The sequence below is a fragment of the Podarcis bocagei genome (assembly GCF_964188305.1).
Source record: "Podarcis bocagei genome assembly, chromosome: 10".
In the NCBI taxonomy this organism is placed as follows: Eukaryota; Metazoa; Chordata; class Lepidosauria; order Squamata; family Lacertidae; genus Podarcis; species Podarcis bocagei.
This window is the reverse complement of record NC_138135.1, coordinates 29,091,897-29,107,692: the sequence shown is the minus strand read 5'-3', so window position 1 is coordinate 29,107,692 and position 15,796 is coordinate 29,091,897. Positions and strand designations below refer to the sequence as shown.

At 41.6% G+C, this 15,796-nt stretch overlaps 1 protein-coding gene across 1 annotated transcript; it reads right to left on the bottom strand.

Moving 5' to 3' along the window:
* Nucleotides 1-1,819: 1,819 nt before the first annotated feature.
* On the bottom strand, nt 1,820-6,525 carry LOC308596175 (protein HP-25 homolog 2-like). Its single transcript, XM_081211037.1, has 3 exons — nt 6,357-6,525; nt 5,191-5,412; nt 1,820-2,327 (listed from the first exon to the last, which is right to left on the bottom strand). Exons 1-3 carry the CDS (start codon nt 6,397-6,399, stop codon nt 1,876-1,878), a joined length of 717 nt encoding a protein of 238 aa, XP_081067163.1. The 5' UTR covers nt 6,400-6,525; the 3' UTR covers nt 1,820-1,875.
* Between the last annotated feature and the right edge of the window lie 9,271 nt (nt 6,526-15,796).

Sequence of the window (15,796 nt, the reverse complement as noted above, 5' to 3'; positions counted from 1 at the left end):
ACGCCTGGTTCCACCACAATGTTTGCAGTGACTTTCAGAGTGTTTCTCTTTGTTCTGTTTTTATATCCATGGGTTGCATGTAGTTTTAGTGTGTTTTTGCTTTAACTCTTGTTACTTCCAGTGGTGGAAATGAAAGTGAGACAGTCTAAAACTACACATGTGGATGTATGGAGCAGAGCTGTAATAAGGCAACCTTTTCGTTCCACTCTGTGTTTGTTGCACACAGCACTGGTTCCATTCTGCTGAAGTTTGCCTTCCACCAAAATTACACTATTCATCTTGCTGTCCTCTGTGGTGAATTTACATAACTTAGAGGTGCTTGATTTTGCCAGGAGCTGGCAGGCCACTTGGAGTGGCTTGGCAGGCTGCATCCAGCCAGTGGGCCATGGGTTCAGCATCCCTGTGTATTGCTAGACCAGATATGGCCAGTAGTTTCAATGCAGCTTTATTATATATAACTTATAATGAGCTTTTCCTGGTTTCAATGCAGCTTTATTATATATAACTTATAATGAGCAGTTATAATGAGCCAGATGCAGCCATAAAGATGTCAATATAATCCAAGCTATATATATATACCTGTCAGTATGATTAACACCTTGCATCTGTCAAAATAATTAAGACTTAGTGGGCACGTCTATCTTGGCCCAGCCATGGAACTGTAATGGACAGTGTTTGGTGCTTGTGTTTGATTTAGAAGCAGGAGAGAGTGCTTGCTTGGGATACAGTGGTGCCCCGCAAGACGAATGCCTCGCAAGACGGAAAACCCGCTAGGGTTTTCCGTTTTTGAGCTGCTTCGCAAGACAATTTTCCCTATGGGCTTGCTTTGCAAGACGAAAACGTCTTGCAAGTGTCCCAATTTTTTTTTCACTTCCCCCCTTTTTCTAAGCCATTAAGCTGCTAATAGCCTTTTAGCCGCTAATCCGCTAAGCCTTTAATAGCCGCTAAGCCTTTACTAGCCGCTAAACCACTAATAGCGCTAATCCGCTAAGCTGCTAATAGGGTTGCTTCGCAAGACGAAAAAACCGCTAGACGAAGAGACTCGCGGAACGGATTAATTTTGTCTTGCGCGGCACCACTGTACTGAATAATCAGGTTAGGAGGAGGAGGATTTCAAGGTAGCATGGGATGACTGTTGAGAGGTGCAAATTTTGTGAGCTGATAGCTGGAAGAAGGGCAGTAGAAGTTCAGTAAATAGTGAAGTTACAGGAGTGTGTTTAGGATATTAATGCTTTTAATCCCATTCAGCCCTGACTTTGGTTTACTGTGGATTTGTATTCATTATTCTTCAGATAAATCCTCTGTCTGTTGATGACGCTGGGTACTTATCCATGAATCCATAAAGTCATCTCTACACTTCCACTTGCACCTCCACTGTGCTGTTAGCATGGAAAGGCTGTGATTGTGCCCAATATTTATACAGTGTCCAGATAAACACATTTATTCCCATCCCTGCCCATCTGCTCCACCATTCCTCTATCCCTGACTGTCTTTTTTGTTTATATTTTTTTAAAAAACACCAAAACCTACTTAAAGCACTTTGTTTCCCCATATAAATATTCCGTAGCATTCAGTTGTTTTATGACATAACCTTTAATTTTAAACAAATGATTACATGCATGCACTTATGCAGATGTGGAAACAATGTGAAGCACATCCTTTTGATTCGTAAATATAGAAGCAGTAGCCTTCTAATAAACTTCATGGAAATCAATGCACACTTCATGTTCTGCTTTCATATTTCTATGAAAATTGTAAAACAATACTTCTGAGCCATTGGTGTGCCATAACACAACTGCATCCTAGACATGTTTACTCAAATGTTTGCAGGGCAAATTATGACACGAGCCATTTGGATCCAGAGTACTGCATAATCTAAGAGTCATATATGAGATAGCACAAAAAATAGCTTCCTTCTGTTATCCCATCATGAGCCTTTTTTGCATCCAGCCACACCCTATCTCCTTTCTCTAATTTAAGGATTGCACTTTGCGGCAGGTTTTCATAAGCATCCGAGCTAATCTGATCAGATGCTTTCACCTCTGTACCATTCCTTGCCAGGATCATATGTGAATTCTGGTGTCCCTCCAGGTTGTAGGTGCAATAATAGACTCCTGGGATTTGGCAGGTGAATATGCCAGATGACTCATCAAAGACTTGCTGCTCGTTGTATAGAACATTTTGAAATCCTATGGGCTGATTAGGTGCTGGATAGCTTTTGCCCACTTTTGCAGAAAATGCAGATTTTGGTGGTGCTCTTAGGCCTGCTTGACCATCAGCTGCTGGCAATCCATGAGGGCATATCAATTCTGGAGTCCCTGGCAAACCTTTTTAAAAATTGAAGAGAGAGGGGGGAAACAGTTTAGCAGAAAAAGCAGTGACAAATGTCTGTCTCAAATCAAAATAGCCTGCAGCTGTTTGGGTACAGACTCTTCCAACCACTCATAGGGCCCAGGCACAAAAGCAGTGTTTGAATGACAGAGTCTTCACAGGTACTCAGCTTTGGCTGTTAAAAAAGAAGTTAACAGTGCATTGAAGTTGTCATCCAAATACTGTAGAAATAATTTCTTTCTCAGAATCTCTAGATGAGATGGGATTCCTGCTTCCCCCCAAATGTTGGATCCCCAATTGCTATCAGCCCCAGCCAGCTTGTTCAGTAGTCAGGAATGATGGAGCTGTACTTCATCAACATCTGGTCTAAACCACCTTGGCTTTAAGTCCTGGAAGACCTGCTGTCTGCCTTCCAGGCCTTTTTCCACCTGGCCTGGGAGGGCAGGACCCTGTCTGACTCCAGCTAGAAAAAGCGGAGACTGCTGACCAGACACTTGACGTATTGTTTAAGGAGGGCATTGTTGTTGCTGTCATTGGTGTGGGGTTTTTTTGTTGGGGTTTTTTTTGGTATCTTTATCTGTGTTATAATGACTTATGTGGAAATATTTTGATTCCATTGTGTGCTTTTTGATGTGTTTTATTTATTGTTTATGACTACTTTTGCTATGTTTGTAATGGCTTATAATGAGAATGGCTTTAAATGTGGGAAGATGGCATACAGATAAAATGATGTATATAGGATTAAACGGCATTAGGTATTGCAACACTCATGCCTGATTTTTCCTCGACCAATGCACTGGAGTGAGGGGTGATTTTACAGAGGAAAAGTAGTGGGAGAATAGAGAAGGGAGAAGAAGTTGTTTGGATATTCACGTTTATCCATCTCCTGCTGTTGTGGCACTAAGATGTTGCCAAAGGTTTTGATTTCCTGGTTTGGAATTCAAATTTGTTCATTTTGCAATGCTTAGTTGTATTATGAATCGAGCAACATTCCCCCACAAAGGTCTTGGCCAGCTGGGAAGGCAAAACAGGGTTCTGCACCTGCATGGCCTTAGCAACAGAGCAGGTACCCCAAACCAGCTGCTCTGTAGGCTCATGCACAGAATACCTTCAGTGTCAACCACACTTACTCTCCCTGAAATTCCCAATGCAAAATGTTAATGCCGTAAGCTGTTTTGAGCATTATTGATGAAGCGGGACAGCAATAACTACCAATTAATACACTAATTACAGTAATTTTTGGACTTTGATGGACTTATGGAGGATGTGATGAGGATGGTGTACTGTAAAAAATAATAATTCTCAAGCTACATGTTATAGAATTGTTAATTGTTAGTGTAATGTTTAGGATATTAACCCTGTGCAAAATGTGACCTGCATAACAAAATATGGCCCACCAGTCTATCAGTAAACCACTTGATTTTTAGCTACTTTCCTTGAATAGCAAAAAAAGGGATGTTTCAGACGTTTGGTAGACCTCATAATTGCTGGTAGCTTGCCATCTGTGTGGTCAGTTATATGAAATGCATTTCAGCAGGTTGAAAAATAGTTCATATTAGTGGCTGAATCAGAACTGAACTGGAGTTTAGACATTCAGGTGTTCAGAAACCTGAACAGAACTCGGCTCCCTTACTATACTTTTTTTAAAAAAAACAGCAACAACACAATATTGCAGTTTCTAAAATTTGTAGCTGTTTCTTACCATGTTTTGACATTCTTTGGTTTTATATAATCATAAAAATTATACCATTTGATATAGTGAAATCTCTCCAAGTGGTGTAGTAAAAAACAATTTTAAAAATACAACAATGTTCCGCAAAATTTCCTAAAAAGAATATGAAAACAAATAGCAACTGTATATTGCAAGTAAAAATTAAAACGGGATGGGAAAGGGGTGGGGTTCCAGGAAAAACGACTTTGGTAGTGGCATGCACCATTAAACCCAATGGGCTCCCCCCCCCTACTGCTAAAAGCTCTGCTTCCCCACTTGTCTCCCAGAACCAGAAGAGGCATGAAAAGGGAAGAGGAGAGACTGACAACATGCAAGCACAGTCTCTGATTGCTTTGGGGGGGGGAATCCTGGAGAGGAGGGGACTTAGGTAGCTGTGGATAGGCAGAGACTTTCAGTCTCAGCAACAGCTTCATGGGGAAGGACCTACTGGGGATGGGTTGTGGTGCTCATTAGGTCTAACATTCCGCCAAGTCTGTGCAGATTTGTGCTTTTGCTAATACTTAACTCTAACTTGAACAGTGTGATTTACTGCTGGCTCACTCCTGACACTGACTCTCCTCCCAGTCCCTCTCCCTAAAACAGGTGACCAACAGGGTGGCCCAAGCTGTTTCTATCTGCAATCCAGGATTAAACCCAGCACCTGCTTTGTTTATTTGGTTAACATAACCAAGAACTTGATTTCTGTTGCTTGGTTTCTGAAGTGTTCTGTCTTCCATGCAAAGTGTAGTATCATGGGCTGTCCCTTGAGCCCGCTAGATGACATCGCAAAGGATCGTTGCCTTAGGAGAGCGAGAAAAATGCTCAGGGACGATTCACACCCCAGTCAGCACCTCTTTAATCTTCTACCCTTGAGCAGGAGATATAGAAGTATAATCAGTCGTATCAACAGGCTAAAAAACAGTTTCTGTCCGTGGGCTGTTAGGCTGCTGAATGGAAAATAATATAGTGCAACTGACTTTTGGGGTTGGTGTGTTGTGCGACAAGCACACAGAGTGCAATGAGATTGAGTGTTTGTGGGGAGGGAGGCTCGGTTAATTTCATTGTACACAGGTTGTACATTGACAATAAAGGTATTAGTAGTAGTACTAGTAGTAAAAAATTGCTGAGAATTAAGCTAGAGATCATACCTGGTGCCCCCTGTGGTCCGGGAGCACCTATAGGACCAGGTGGACCAGGAGGACCACTGAAACCAGGAAGACCAGGAAGACCAGGTGGACCACTGAAACCAGGAGGACCAGGAAGACCAGGAAGACCACGAGGACCAGGAGGACCAGGTGGACCGGGAATACCAGAAGAATCTGCTTGAACTCCTCCAGCTCTGGCCAAAACTATGGTCAAAATCCAGAGACCTGAAGCAAAAGATAAATGAAATAAACTACCTTAGCATTTTGATAGTGTAGATAGCTAAAGAGATACCAAAATAGGCAGTCACATTTGGACTACATGAGTTTAATTTCTACTTGATTACATCACTCATGAAAGTGGGCAGAAAGACTGATAAAATCTTTAGAGTCAATTCTACTATAGCAAAGGTGAATAAATGGCTAGGTGACTGTTTAGTATGTCTGAACTCTGTAGCTCTCAGAGATAGAATATTACAAACTAATTTTAAAAGAAGGCTTTGCATTGAGGAGAAAAATATAATTATCTTGAGAGAGGTCCCAGGGAGACAGAATTATAAATTTCTCCCTATTGGGGGAGGGCTGTGAAGGAGGTCTCCAAGGAGCATGCAGCAGCAGACGATGCATTCCTCAGAGGACAGATTGGCTGCCCCTGTAGATCCTGACACTTGAAGCAGTCACCTCATCCAGCAGCAAACACCCATCTCAATAGTCAAGCCTTAACAATAATGCTCAGGAGGCTCAGAAAACAAAAGTGAGCTTAGCTGCCTCTTCTGCAAAGGATCGTGCATGAGGAGAATGGGACAACCTGTAGCGCATTTCAGAACCTGGAAGCATTTTAAGTGGGGCATCCTTAGATGATCTTAAAATTGGTTGGGCCAAGGTTGCGAGCCTCTTGCCCTCCAGATATTACTGGTCTACAGCTTTCATGAGGTGACTGGCCAGGCTGGCTGAGAGCTGACAGAGATGGAGTTCCACATCTGGGATGTCTGGATGTTAGAGCAAACAAGCCACAAGACCATTCTTAGTGTGCCCTGGCCCCAAGCTTTGTGTATTCCCAGTATTGCTCTTACAAGCCCTGGATGAAATGCCAGCTAATCAGCACCACTTTGCATGCTTGTCCTGATTTTGGGAAGAAAATTAAACCTATTATCAGAAATGAAAAAACAAACCTGGACAAAGGAAGCTGCAGGGTCTTGATGTTCCCAGCATCATCTTGATGTTTTTTTGGGGTTTTAAACTGATCTCAGTTCTTCTCTCAATTCCTCCTTAGCACTCTCTGAGGTTTCAGTGTGTTTGAACAGCTTTGTCACATTTATAGCTCTTTAATGGGTGGCTGCAGTTTTTGTATCCAGGAAGGAATTTCCCAACATTTCTACTTCTCTAATATTTACTCTTCGTGTAAAAGACCTGAACTCCATTCTCCTCTGCTCCCAAAAGAGCAGGGGCTGGGGTGGGGACGATCACCTCAGCCTATTTCAACATCAGTTTCCTGCAAATGACACTTCAGATAGTGGAGCAGATGAGGCCCTTGAGTTATTGAAAGTTGAACTTTTACATAGTAAACAAATACAGCATGTTTATTTAATTTCTTCTGTGGAAAAATCTTCCATATGGTCATGTCAGAGTGTCAGAATAAAGTTGAAGGTCAGGGAGGAAAGTAAGTCTTGCCAAGTCCAAGCAAGTTCCCTTCTCTTTACCCACTATATGCAAACATTACATTTCAACACAGAGGTGGACTTGGTAGCCTTTGTGATTACATTTCTCTATCTTTTTTCAAACAACAGGAAATTCAAAATAAATTATCCTTTGGATTTTCCCCCCGTTACATTACAGCAGAACATAGACAGCTGTCAGGTAATGTAGAACCGTAGGAACATAGGAAGTTGTCTTCTACTGAATATGGATAGGAATAACATGTAAAACTTATTATTATTTGTATTATTCATTTTTGCCAGACTTTCTGGCACCAGGTACCACCTATGATGCATTTTCATATAGTTCTCTCTTATTAGGTAACATAAATTTATATTTTTTTATCCATAGTCTTTCCCATTCATTATATTCAACTGAATGGCCCAGATCTTGTTCCCATTTTTTAATAGCGTCACCTTTCCCCTCCTTTTCTATTTTCCCATTTTGTAACAATTTATATATTTTTGAGAGAGTCTGTTGGTTGTTATATAAGATTTCCTTCTTCCATACCGATATTTTTTAATCAAACCCCTTAAGTTTATTATCCTTCTCAAATATTGTTTTTAATTGGAAATATTCTAACCAATTCACCCCCCTCTCTTTTAATTCTTCAAACTTCTTTACTGTCGGGCAATCCTTTATCTCTTTTACAAGTTCCCTATATGTTAGCCAACTGTCTTTCATATTATTCTATGCATGGCTGATGACTCTATAGGCAATAGCCACCAGGGAGTTTTGGCTGTTACTATTGTTTTATTTCTTTCCCAAACTTCGAATAGGGCCTTTCTCACCAAATGATTAGTAAAGCCTCTGTGTGCTTTTATTTTATCATGAGCCAGGTAGCCATGCCACCCGAAAACTTTGTCCTAGCCCTCCAGGTCTAGGATTTCCGTATCTGTCAGTAACATCCAATCTTTCAGCCACGTCATGCATGCAGCCTCAAAATACAGCCTGTGGTCCGGGACTGTGAACCTGCCCCTTTCTCTGGGCTCCATCAATACTTTGAACCTTACTCTTGGCTTCTTACCCTACAAGATAAAGTTAGAAAGATCCCTTTGCCAGCCTTTAAAACATTTTGTCCCAATAATTATTAGGATCGTCTGGAAAAGAGAAAGCATTTTTGGGAGAATTGACATTTTTATCAAGGATATCCTACCCCTTAAAGACAAGCTCAATTTATTTCATTTATTTAAATATCCTTTTATTTCCTTCCACTTCTTCACATAATTATCCTTGTACAAATTGGTATTTTTATTTGTAATGCAGATCCCCAAATAGCTTTCATGGTGATTTTAAGGCCTGTTACCTTCCAATTCTTCCTCTTCCTGTTCCTTTATTCCCATATTTTTCGTTAATAATTTAGATTTTTCTTTATTTAACTCAAAGCCCGATACTCCGCCGTACTCAGTCAATTTCTTTAAGGCTTCTTGTACACTTTCTTCTGGATTTTCTGTAATAATTCCAGTAATAATTACATCGTCCGCAAATGCTTTAACTTTATATTGTCTATTACCTAGACTAATCCCCTTAATTTTTGGGTCTTTTCCTATTGCTATTAGGAGTGTTTCCAGCGGCACAATGAACAAAAGTGGGGATAGAGGACATCCTTGTCTGGTGCCCCTTTCAAAGAGCAGGGGCTGGGGTGGGGACGATCACCTCAGCCTATTTCAACATCAGTTTCCTGCGAATGACACTTCAGATAGTGGAGCAGATGAGGACGTTGAGTTATTGAAAGTTGAACTTTTACATAATAAATAAATATGGCATGTTTATTTAATTTCTTCTGTGGAAAAATCTTCCAGATGGTCATGCCAGAGTGTCAGAATAAAGTTGAAGGTCAGGGAGGAAAGTAAGCAAGTCTTGCACTGGTTTTGAACTATCATGTCACTTCTATCGAATTTAATTCTATAGAATTAAACCCATTCTCAGAAAGAAAAACTAACCTGGATGAAAGAAGCTGTGAGACTGGCATGTTCCCAGCATCATCTCATGTGCGGCCACAGAGTTAGCCTGCGGTAAATCACACAGATCAAAGTTGGAATTAACCCTTTATTGGCAAAAAACCCACTATCTTCGCAGACTTGGCAGAGTTCCAGGCCTAATGAAGCACAGAAGCTCACTCCCTGTAGGTCTTAGTCCATGAAATCACTTGCGGAGACTAAAGGTCCCTGTCTCCTCACAGCCATCTATGTCAGCTCCTCTTCATGGCTTTTTCTAAACAATCGGAGACTGCACCTGTGTACCTCTCTTTGCTCCTCCAGTTTCATACTTCTTTTGACTCTGGGTTTCAGTAGGGAGGGGAGCTTTTTGCAGTTGGAAGGGGAGACACCCAGGACTCTCACCAGCCTGACTCATCTCTGCCTCTTGGCCTCCCTCTTGTTTCAGCTTCTGCCTCTGATTCTGGACTTCTCTCTGCCACAGACTCTCCCAGCTCACTAAGTCCTGTTACCTCATCAACTTCTGACACCTCCTCTTCCCCGTCTTTTCCTTCTCCCTGTGATCACTCATTGTCATCCCACCACCAATTCCGGGGCTTTGAGCCTTCTTCCCTTGGGGGTTCCCCAGCTGGTTCCTCCCACCGTTCCTCTGCTTCCAACCAGTTCATGACATGTGCTTGGAAGTGATCTATCTCTGGAATCTGTGTTCTTCCCTCAACTCCTCTGAATAGGGTCAAGTGTGGTCAACTGGCTTTGTCACTTAAATGCTTCCATATATCCCTTTGCCTACATTTAAAAAATCAGTAATCATATTATCCACAAATCAAATACACAAAATTCCCAGCATTTCTTGTCTCTAATATTTATTTCAAGCTGCCCAAAAGTACATGGATTCCAACCCCCATTGCCAAAAGACAAATCAACATTGTCCCAGAAACTAAACTTGACTTATCCTAGGTCTGAACTTTGTACATCTCAATTTATTGCAATTAGAACATTTTCATAAGGGGCAAATGCAACATGTTTGCTTGATTGACACTGAAAAGTAGGGGAGATGGTCATAGCAGGCTGTGAGAATACTAAAGTTGATCTTGGAAGAAAAACAAATTAGAGCTTGCCTGGTTAAATAAGCCCTTCCAACTCCACTTTACATATTATATGTAAACATCACATTTCAGACATGGACGTCACCAGTCTAACTTCCCCAGCATGAACATCTGCAGAAGAAGCCCTGTCCGTTGTTCCACCAATAACTAGAGTTAGTAGCACAGTGAGATGGAGCAGGACCTTCTCTGTTGTGGCACCCCATATGTGGAATTCCCTCCCCAGAGATTCAGTTGTCATCTGAGTTGATTAATTCTAGGCATTAGCTCGCAACATACCTGTTCTCTCAGACCTTAGGGTACTGGTTGAAAGGGTTTTTGGACTTGCTGGTGGACTGTAATTTTTAACTCTTGCTGTGTGGATGTTTCCATCCTTTATCTGGTTTATATTGTGGTTGTATAGCTTTTGCATGGATTTATGCATGTTATATTCTGTCATGTACTGCCCTGGGAACTTTTGGGCTGAAAGGCAGCAGAATATCAGTCCAATAAATAACGATGAAGAATAACTTCATGGCTGCAAATCTATATCCCCACTTTATTGGAAGCAAACTCCTTTATTTATTGTATTGCACTTGCAGACTGCCTTTCTGCCAAGGCACAGACAGTGGTTTACAATTTTGAAAAGAAAAGAAAATGCTATAAAGTTGATCCTGCAGGTGGAAGGAGGACAGACGGACTAGAGCAAGCCCTGATTTTGTTGCTTGCTGGCTTGCCTGCCTCTCTCCTTCTCACCAGTGGAGGATGGTGCTCATTAGAACTAGTAGGGAGGAAGGAAAGGAGGGAGGCCAACAGTTAGGTTGAGCCGAGCAAATGGCTGGTAGAGCTAGGAGTGCTGCTGTTTAGGAGGAAATGTCATGCTCCCTTAAATTTTACCTTCCACTTCAACATTCTGCCCCACACAACCTCCACAATCCTTGCCCCAGCAGTAGAATTAAACCCATTGTTCAGTTATTAATAATAATTCTGAAAATAGAAAACCTAACCCAGCCAAAAGAACTTGTGAGATATTTTGCATTGTGATCTGCCTCTTGAAATCTCTCTCTTTCCCCAGCGTACACACTGAAGCTGCTGTATGATTGAATGACTTGTTTCCTTTAAACTTTTAGATGCTTACATTATTGGTGGTCAAAGATTTCCTATCAGGCATGCTCAGTTTTTACTAAGGGTGCTGCCAGCACCATGCAGGGCAGGGTGGGGTGGTAAACTTGCCCCAGGCCTCGGAGGGCTAAGTTGGCTGGAGGGAAGCACCAGGGTCTTCCCAGCCAACCAGGGATTTAATGGGCCTACCCCAACCTCAGACAAGCTCTGCACAGGCCTGGGTGCTGCTCTAAAATACCTGTGCTCCCTCTCCCCACAACCCTGATTTAAAAACTATTGGTAGTGGACCAATAGTTTAACCTTGTATAGTAACTCCTTAAACTTTGAATAGTGAGCAAATGCAATGTATTCATTTAATTAAGCCAGAAAAGTCAGGCAGGAGAGCATGGGGAAATGTAACAGTATAGCTGCTTTGCAGAAACAAACACGTTAGACTAGCCACAGTTTCCGGGCAATTTAAACACCTCTTTACACTTGATATATAATAATCATATTTCAACAGACAAGCCGTACTGGTGGCCTGACTATTTGCAGTTCTCTTCAGTTTCTTTTAAGCAGGAGATCTATCCGCATATGAAATCCTTTCTGTTTTGGTGCTGCAGGATGGTGTGGTGTAGAAATCCTGAACAATTATTAATTCAATTATGTGCAATAGGTACAGAATCTGCATTCCTCTGAATGGCAGCTGCTGAAGGCCATGGGCCACAGGGTCATTAGCCCCATAATTTTTGCTGCCTGAGCCAGAGCAACAAACAGTTCCTCCCCCCAAGCATACATAAAATTGGCTTCAAAGAAACATTTTAGATGAGGGCAGCCAGTAAAACAAACACAAGCCACATTATGATGCCTGTTCTTCCCATAGGGCTGAATATATGCCCTTCTACCACCACCAAATTCCAAAGAACTTGGGTGGAACCAGTTTTTTTTTTTTGCTGTAAGCGACAGCATGTCCTCTGGACATGCAAATACTTTGTTTGCAAAGCTCAAGTCAATTCGGGTTTAAAAGCAGCTCTGTCAAATTCACTTTCTGAAACCATATGAGAGCCAAAACACAGCCCCCCTTCCAAACTCATACTCACCCCAATTTTTGTGATGCAGTTCTCTAGGCAAACAATGTTTACAAAAAATCATATATTAAGTGAAAGTGTGCATAAAATGAATTTATTGATGGAAAAAACATTAAAATGTGCTATATTAGGAGAATGGGACGCGGGTGGTGCTGTGGGTTAAACCACTGTGTTGCTTGGGCTTGCCGATCAAAAGGTCAGTGGTTCAAATCCCTGCGACGGGGTGAGCTCCCGTTGTTCAGTCCCAGCTGCTGCCAACCTAGCAGTTTGAAAGCATGCCATTGCAAGTAGATAAATAGGTACCGCTCCAGTGGGAAGGTAAATGGCATTTCCATGCACTGCTCTGGTTTTGCCAGAAGCGGCTTAGTCATGCTGACCACATGACCCAGAAAAACTGTCTGCGGAAGTGTACAAATGCTGGCTCCCTTGGCCTGTAAAGCAAGATGAGCGCTGCAACCCCAGAGTCTTTGTGACTCGACTTAATTGTCAGGGGTCCATTTCCCTTTTATATTAGGAGAAAATGCTTACAAAAACGTGCATATTAGTCAAAGCTGCATTCAAAAATATTGTTGCACGCCACCCCAAACTCTGAACAGTGAAGGTTTCCAGGGGTTCTAGGCACTTACCCAGGGTTCATGCTGGCACAGTGAAGACTGTGGTGTCTTTGGGATATATGGTTTATTTACACACATATATACAACCTGAGCCTATAATGAAGGGGTTCACAGCAGTAGCACTTCAAGAGGGTCCTGCTTCACCCATAGACACAGCCTTGGATGTGAGCAGAAATCAAGCATCTCTCACTCTGGCTTCCCAGCCTGCTTCTTTGTTCCTAGCTCAGATCACTCAACTCTTAACTCTGGCCTTTCTCTTACTAAAATGCTGAAGAATTTTCATGTGAGTTAAAAAATAAATAAATCAGAAATTGCTGCAGAAATTTGGGGAACTGAATTTAAGGTGAGAAACTGACAGATCCTTCAATCTCTAGTTGTTCCCTTAAACTGCCACTAGATGTCAGCCCAGGATATGCTAAAATCGAGACAGATTCCTCCCCCCCCCCCCCAAGAATTGAAGGTGGTATGTAAAATATAGACAGGTAGAATGATACATGAGGTGTTCACAAGTTACATGCAATGAATGTACAATCTGTGTACCTGTGCACACAAATAGCTGAACTGCATACTAATATGTGTAATGTTCAATTAGTGTATAGTTCATATGGATACAACATACCACAGCTGAGCCAAGCATATTTATTTATTTTATTCACACTTGATTGTAATAAAACCTCAAAGCAATTTACAAAAAGAAAAAGAACCATAAAATTATCAGCAAAGAAACAGTTTGAAAACAACTTTTAAAAACTTTTAAAACACATGTCAACATTCTACATGCTGGGCTTGCAGGCGCCGAAAAGAGCACAATGAAGGGACCTACCTGATGTCAATAGACCTCAAGTGTATCAGCAGGACTACTTGGGAAGTGTCCTTACTGTGTTATGTTCAATTGTATATTTCCTCTTGTAATCAACCTTGTAGAGCAGATAATTGGTGAAAGGTTCTAGAGCTTCATTGCATGGCATCTGGTAAACATGCCCATCTGAAAAACTTTGGAGTTCTGTTGCCAGACAGCAGCACAGACAACATTGAGCTAGATGAACCAATGCACATAGGAAGCAGACCTATACAGAGTCAGACCATAGGTCTATCTATGTTGTTATAGTCTTACAGGTGGTGGCTCATCAGAATGTCAAGGTTCTAACCCAGCCCGACCTGAAGATGCCAGGAATTGAACCTGGTATCTTCTGCATGCAAAGCAGTTGCCTTACCACTAAGCCACAGCTCTTTCCCCACTTGATTTAAGGTAGCTTCCTATTGAGACAAACTTGTCTCAATATGTCTAAACTTTTGGTGCAGAAAATGAAAGAAGCCACCAAGCACAATGCACTGAAACACTGGCACATTCATGAAAATGGCTGCTTGACCCAGGAGAATATTGCAGATTGCATAGATTGAAGCAATATAGTATGAATAAAAACTAACTCCTCTTGGAATAAAAATTGTCCAGACCCAAAATATGGTTTTAAAGCTATACTAACAAAACGTTCTTCAACAGACACAAAATAATAAATGATATATCAAGACAGTTGCAAAACGTCATATGCTTGTCCAAGCATAGGCTCAGCTTCTTACAAATATGACATACAGTGGTACCTCGCAAGACGAATGCCTCGCAAGACAAAAAACTCGCTAGACGAAAGGTTTTTCCGTTTTCGATTTGCCTCGCAAGACGAATTTCCCTATGGGCTTGCTTCGCAAGACGAAAACGTCTCGCGACTTTGTTTCCTTTGTCTAAAAACAAAGACATGTTTTGTTTATAAAGTTAATTTATTTTCCCTTCAACTTTTGAACTGCTCTTTACAGTATGTGTGACTTTAAAGAGCAGTTAATAAACTGTTGTTGTACCAAATTTGGCTTTGTTTGGACTTTTTTTGACCATAGGAACGCATTAATTGATTTTCAATGCATTCCTATGGGATTTCGTGATTCGCAAGACGAAAAATTCACTAGACGACAAAACTTGCGGAACGAATTAATTTCGTCTTGCGGGGCACCACTGTAACTCTAAACAGACCTGAAATCAAAGATCTCTCTCTCCACACAGATTCCATTAGCCTTCATTCCAGCCCAAGACTGTTCCTCCTAGAGAGAATCATTAGCACACCTTTCTTTGGTGGCTTGAGAGAACAAAACAAAAAAAAAAAGAAACCCTCAAAATGGTGATTTGCAACTGAATACCTCTCATATGATCTAAAGTTAAACACCACATCAGAGCTAGCAGAGAGACACATCAACAGTTAATTATCAACCCACCAGGTACTCAGAGAGCTCTTCCTAGCTTTAATGGAATTTCCTCAGTGTTATCTTTCGCATTACACATTGAGAGTCATTTTCCATTTAAATGTACAATTAAACAAGCATGCTTACCAAAGAATATTCAAAATCCATTACAGGCTTGGAGGCAGTACCCTCTCCCCCTTATATATTTTTCTGCCAATAGAGGGCAGCCTATGGTACGCTATGATAAATAAAACTATGTAAATCATGGGTAGGCAAACTAAGGTCCGGGGACCGGATCCAACCCAATCGCCTTCTAAATCTGGCCTGCAGATGGTCAGGGAATCAGCGTGTTTTTACATGATTAGAATGTGTATATTTATTTAAAATGCATGTATGGGTTATTTGTGGGGCATAGGAATTCGTTCATTTCCTCCCAACATATAGTCTGGCCCCCCACAAGGTCTGAGGAACAGTGGACTGGCCCCCTGCTGAAAAAGTTTGCTGACCCCTGATGTAGCTCTTCGGGAAGCTGCCTTCTATGAATAAGACCACTGACAGGCAGTGCCTCTCCACAATTCAATAGAGGTTCCCCTTTCCAACCCTACCTGGAGCTTGGGTCACTATGTGTGCTGTACATGCCTGTAGTCCTTCAAAGCCCCCATGCAAATGCATTTGTGATGTCATGAGCATTGGGAGCAAGCAAGAAGTGCTTAATCACTTGTGGAAATGCCATCTTGTTATTTGGAAGGGAATAGCTGTTCTGAGTTAAACAATTGGCCACCTCCCTGGTGGGGTCAAATTGCACACCAGTGAGGATGAATCACTATACCCAAAGGCAATGATAACACGTTTCTAGACAAGTTCTCGCA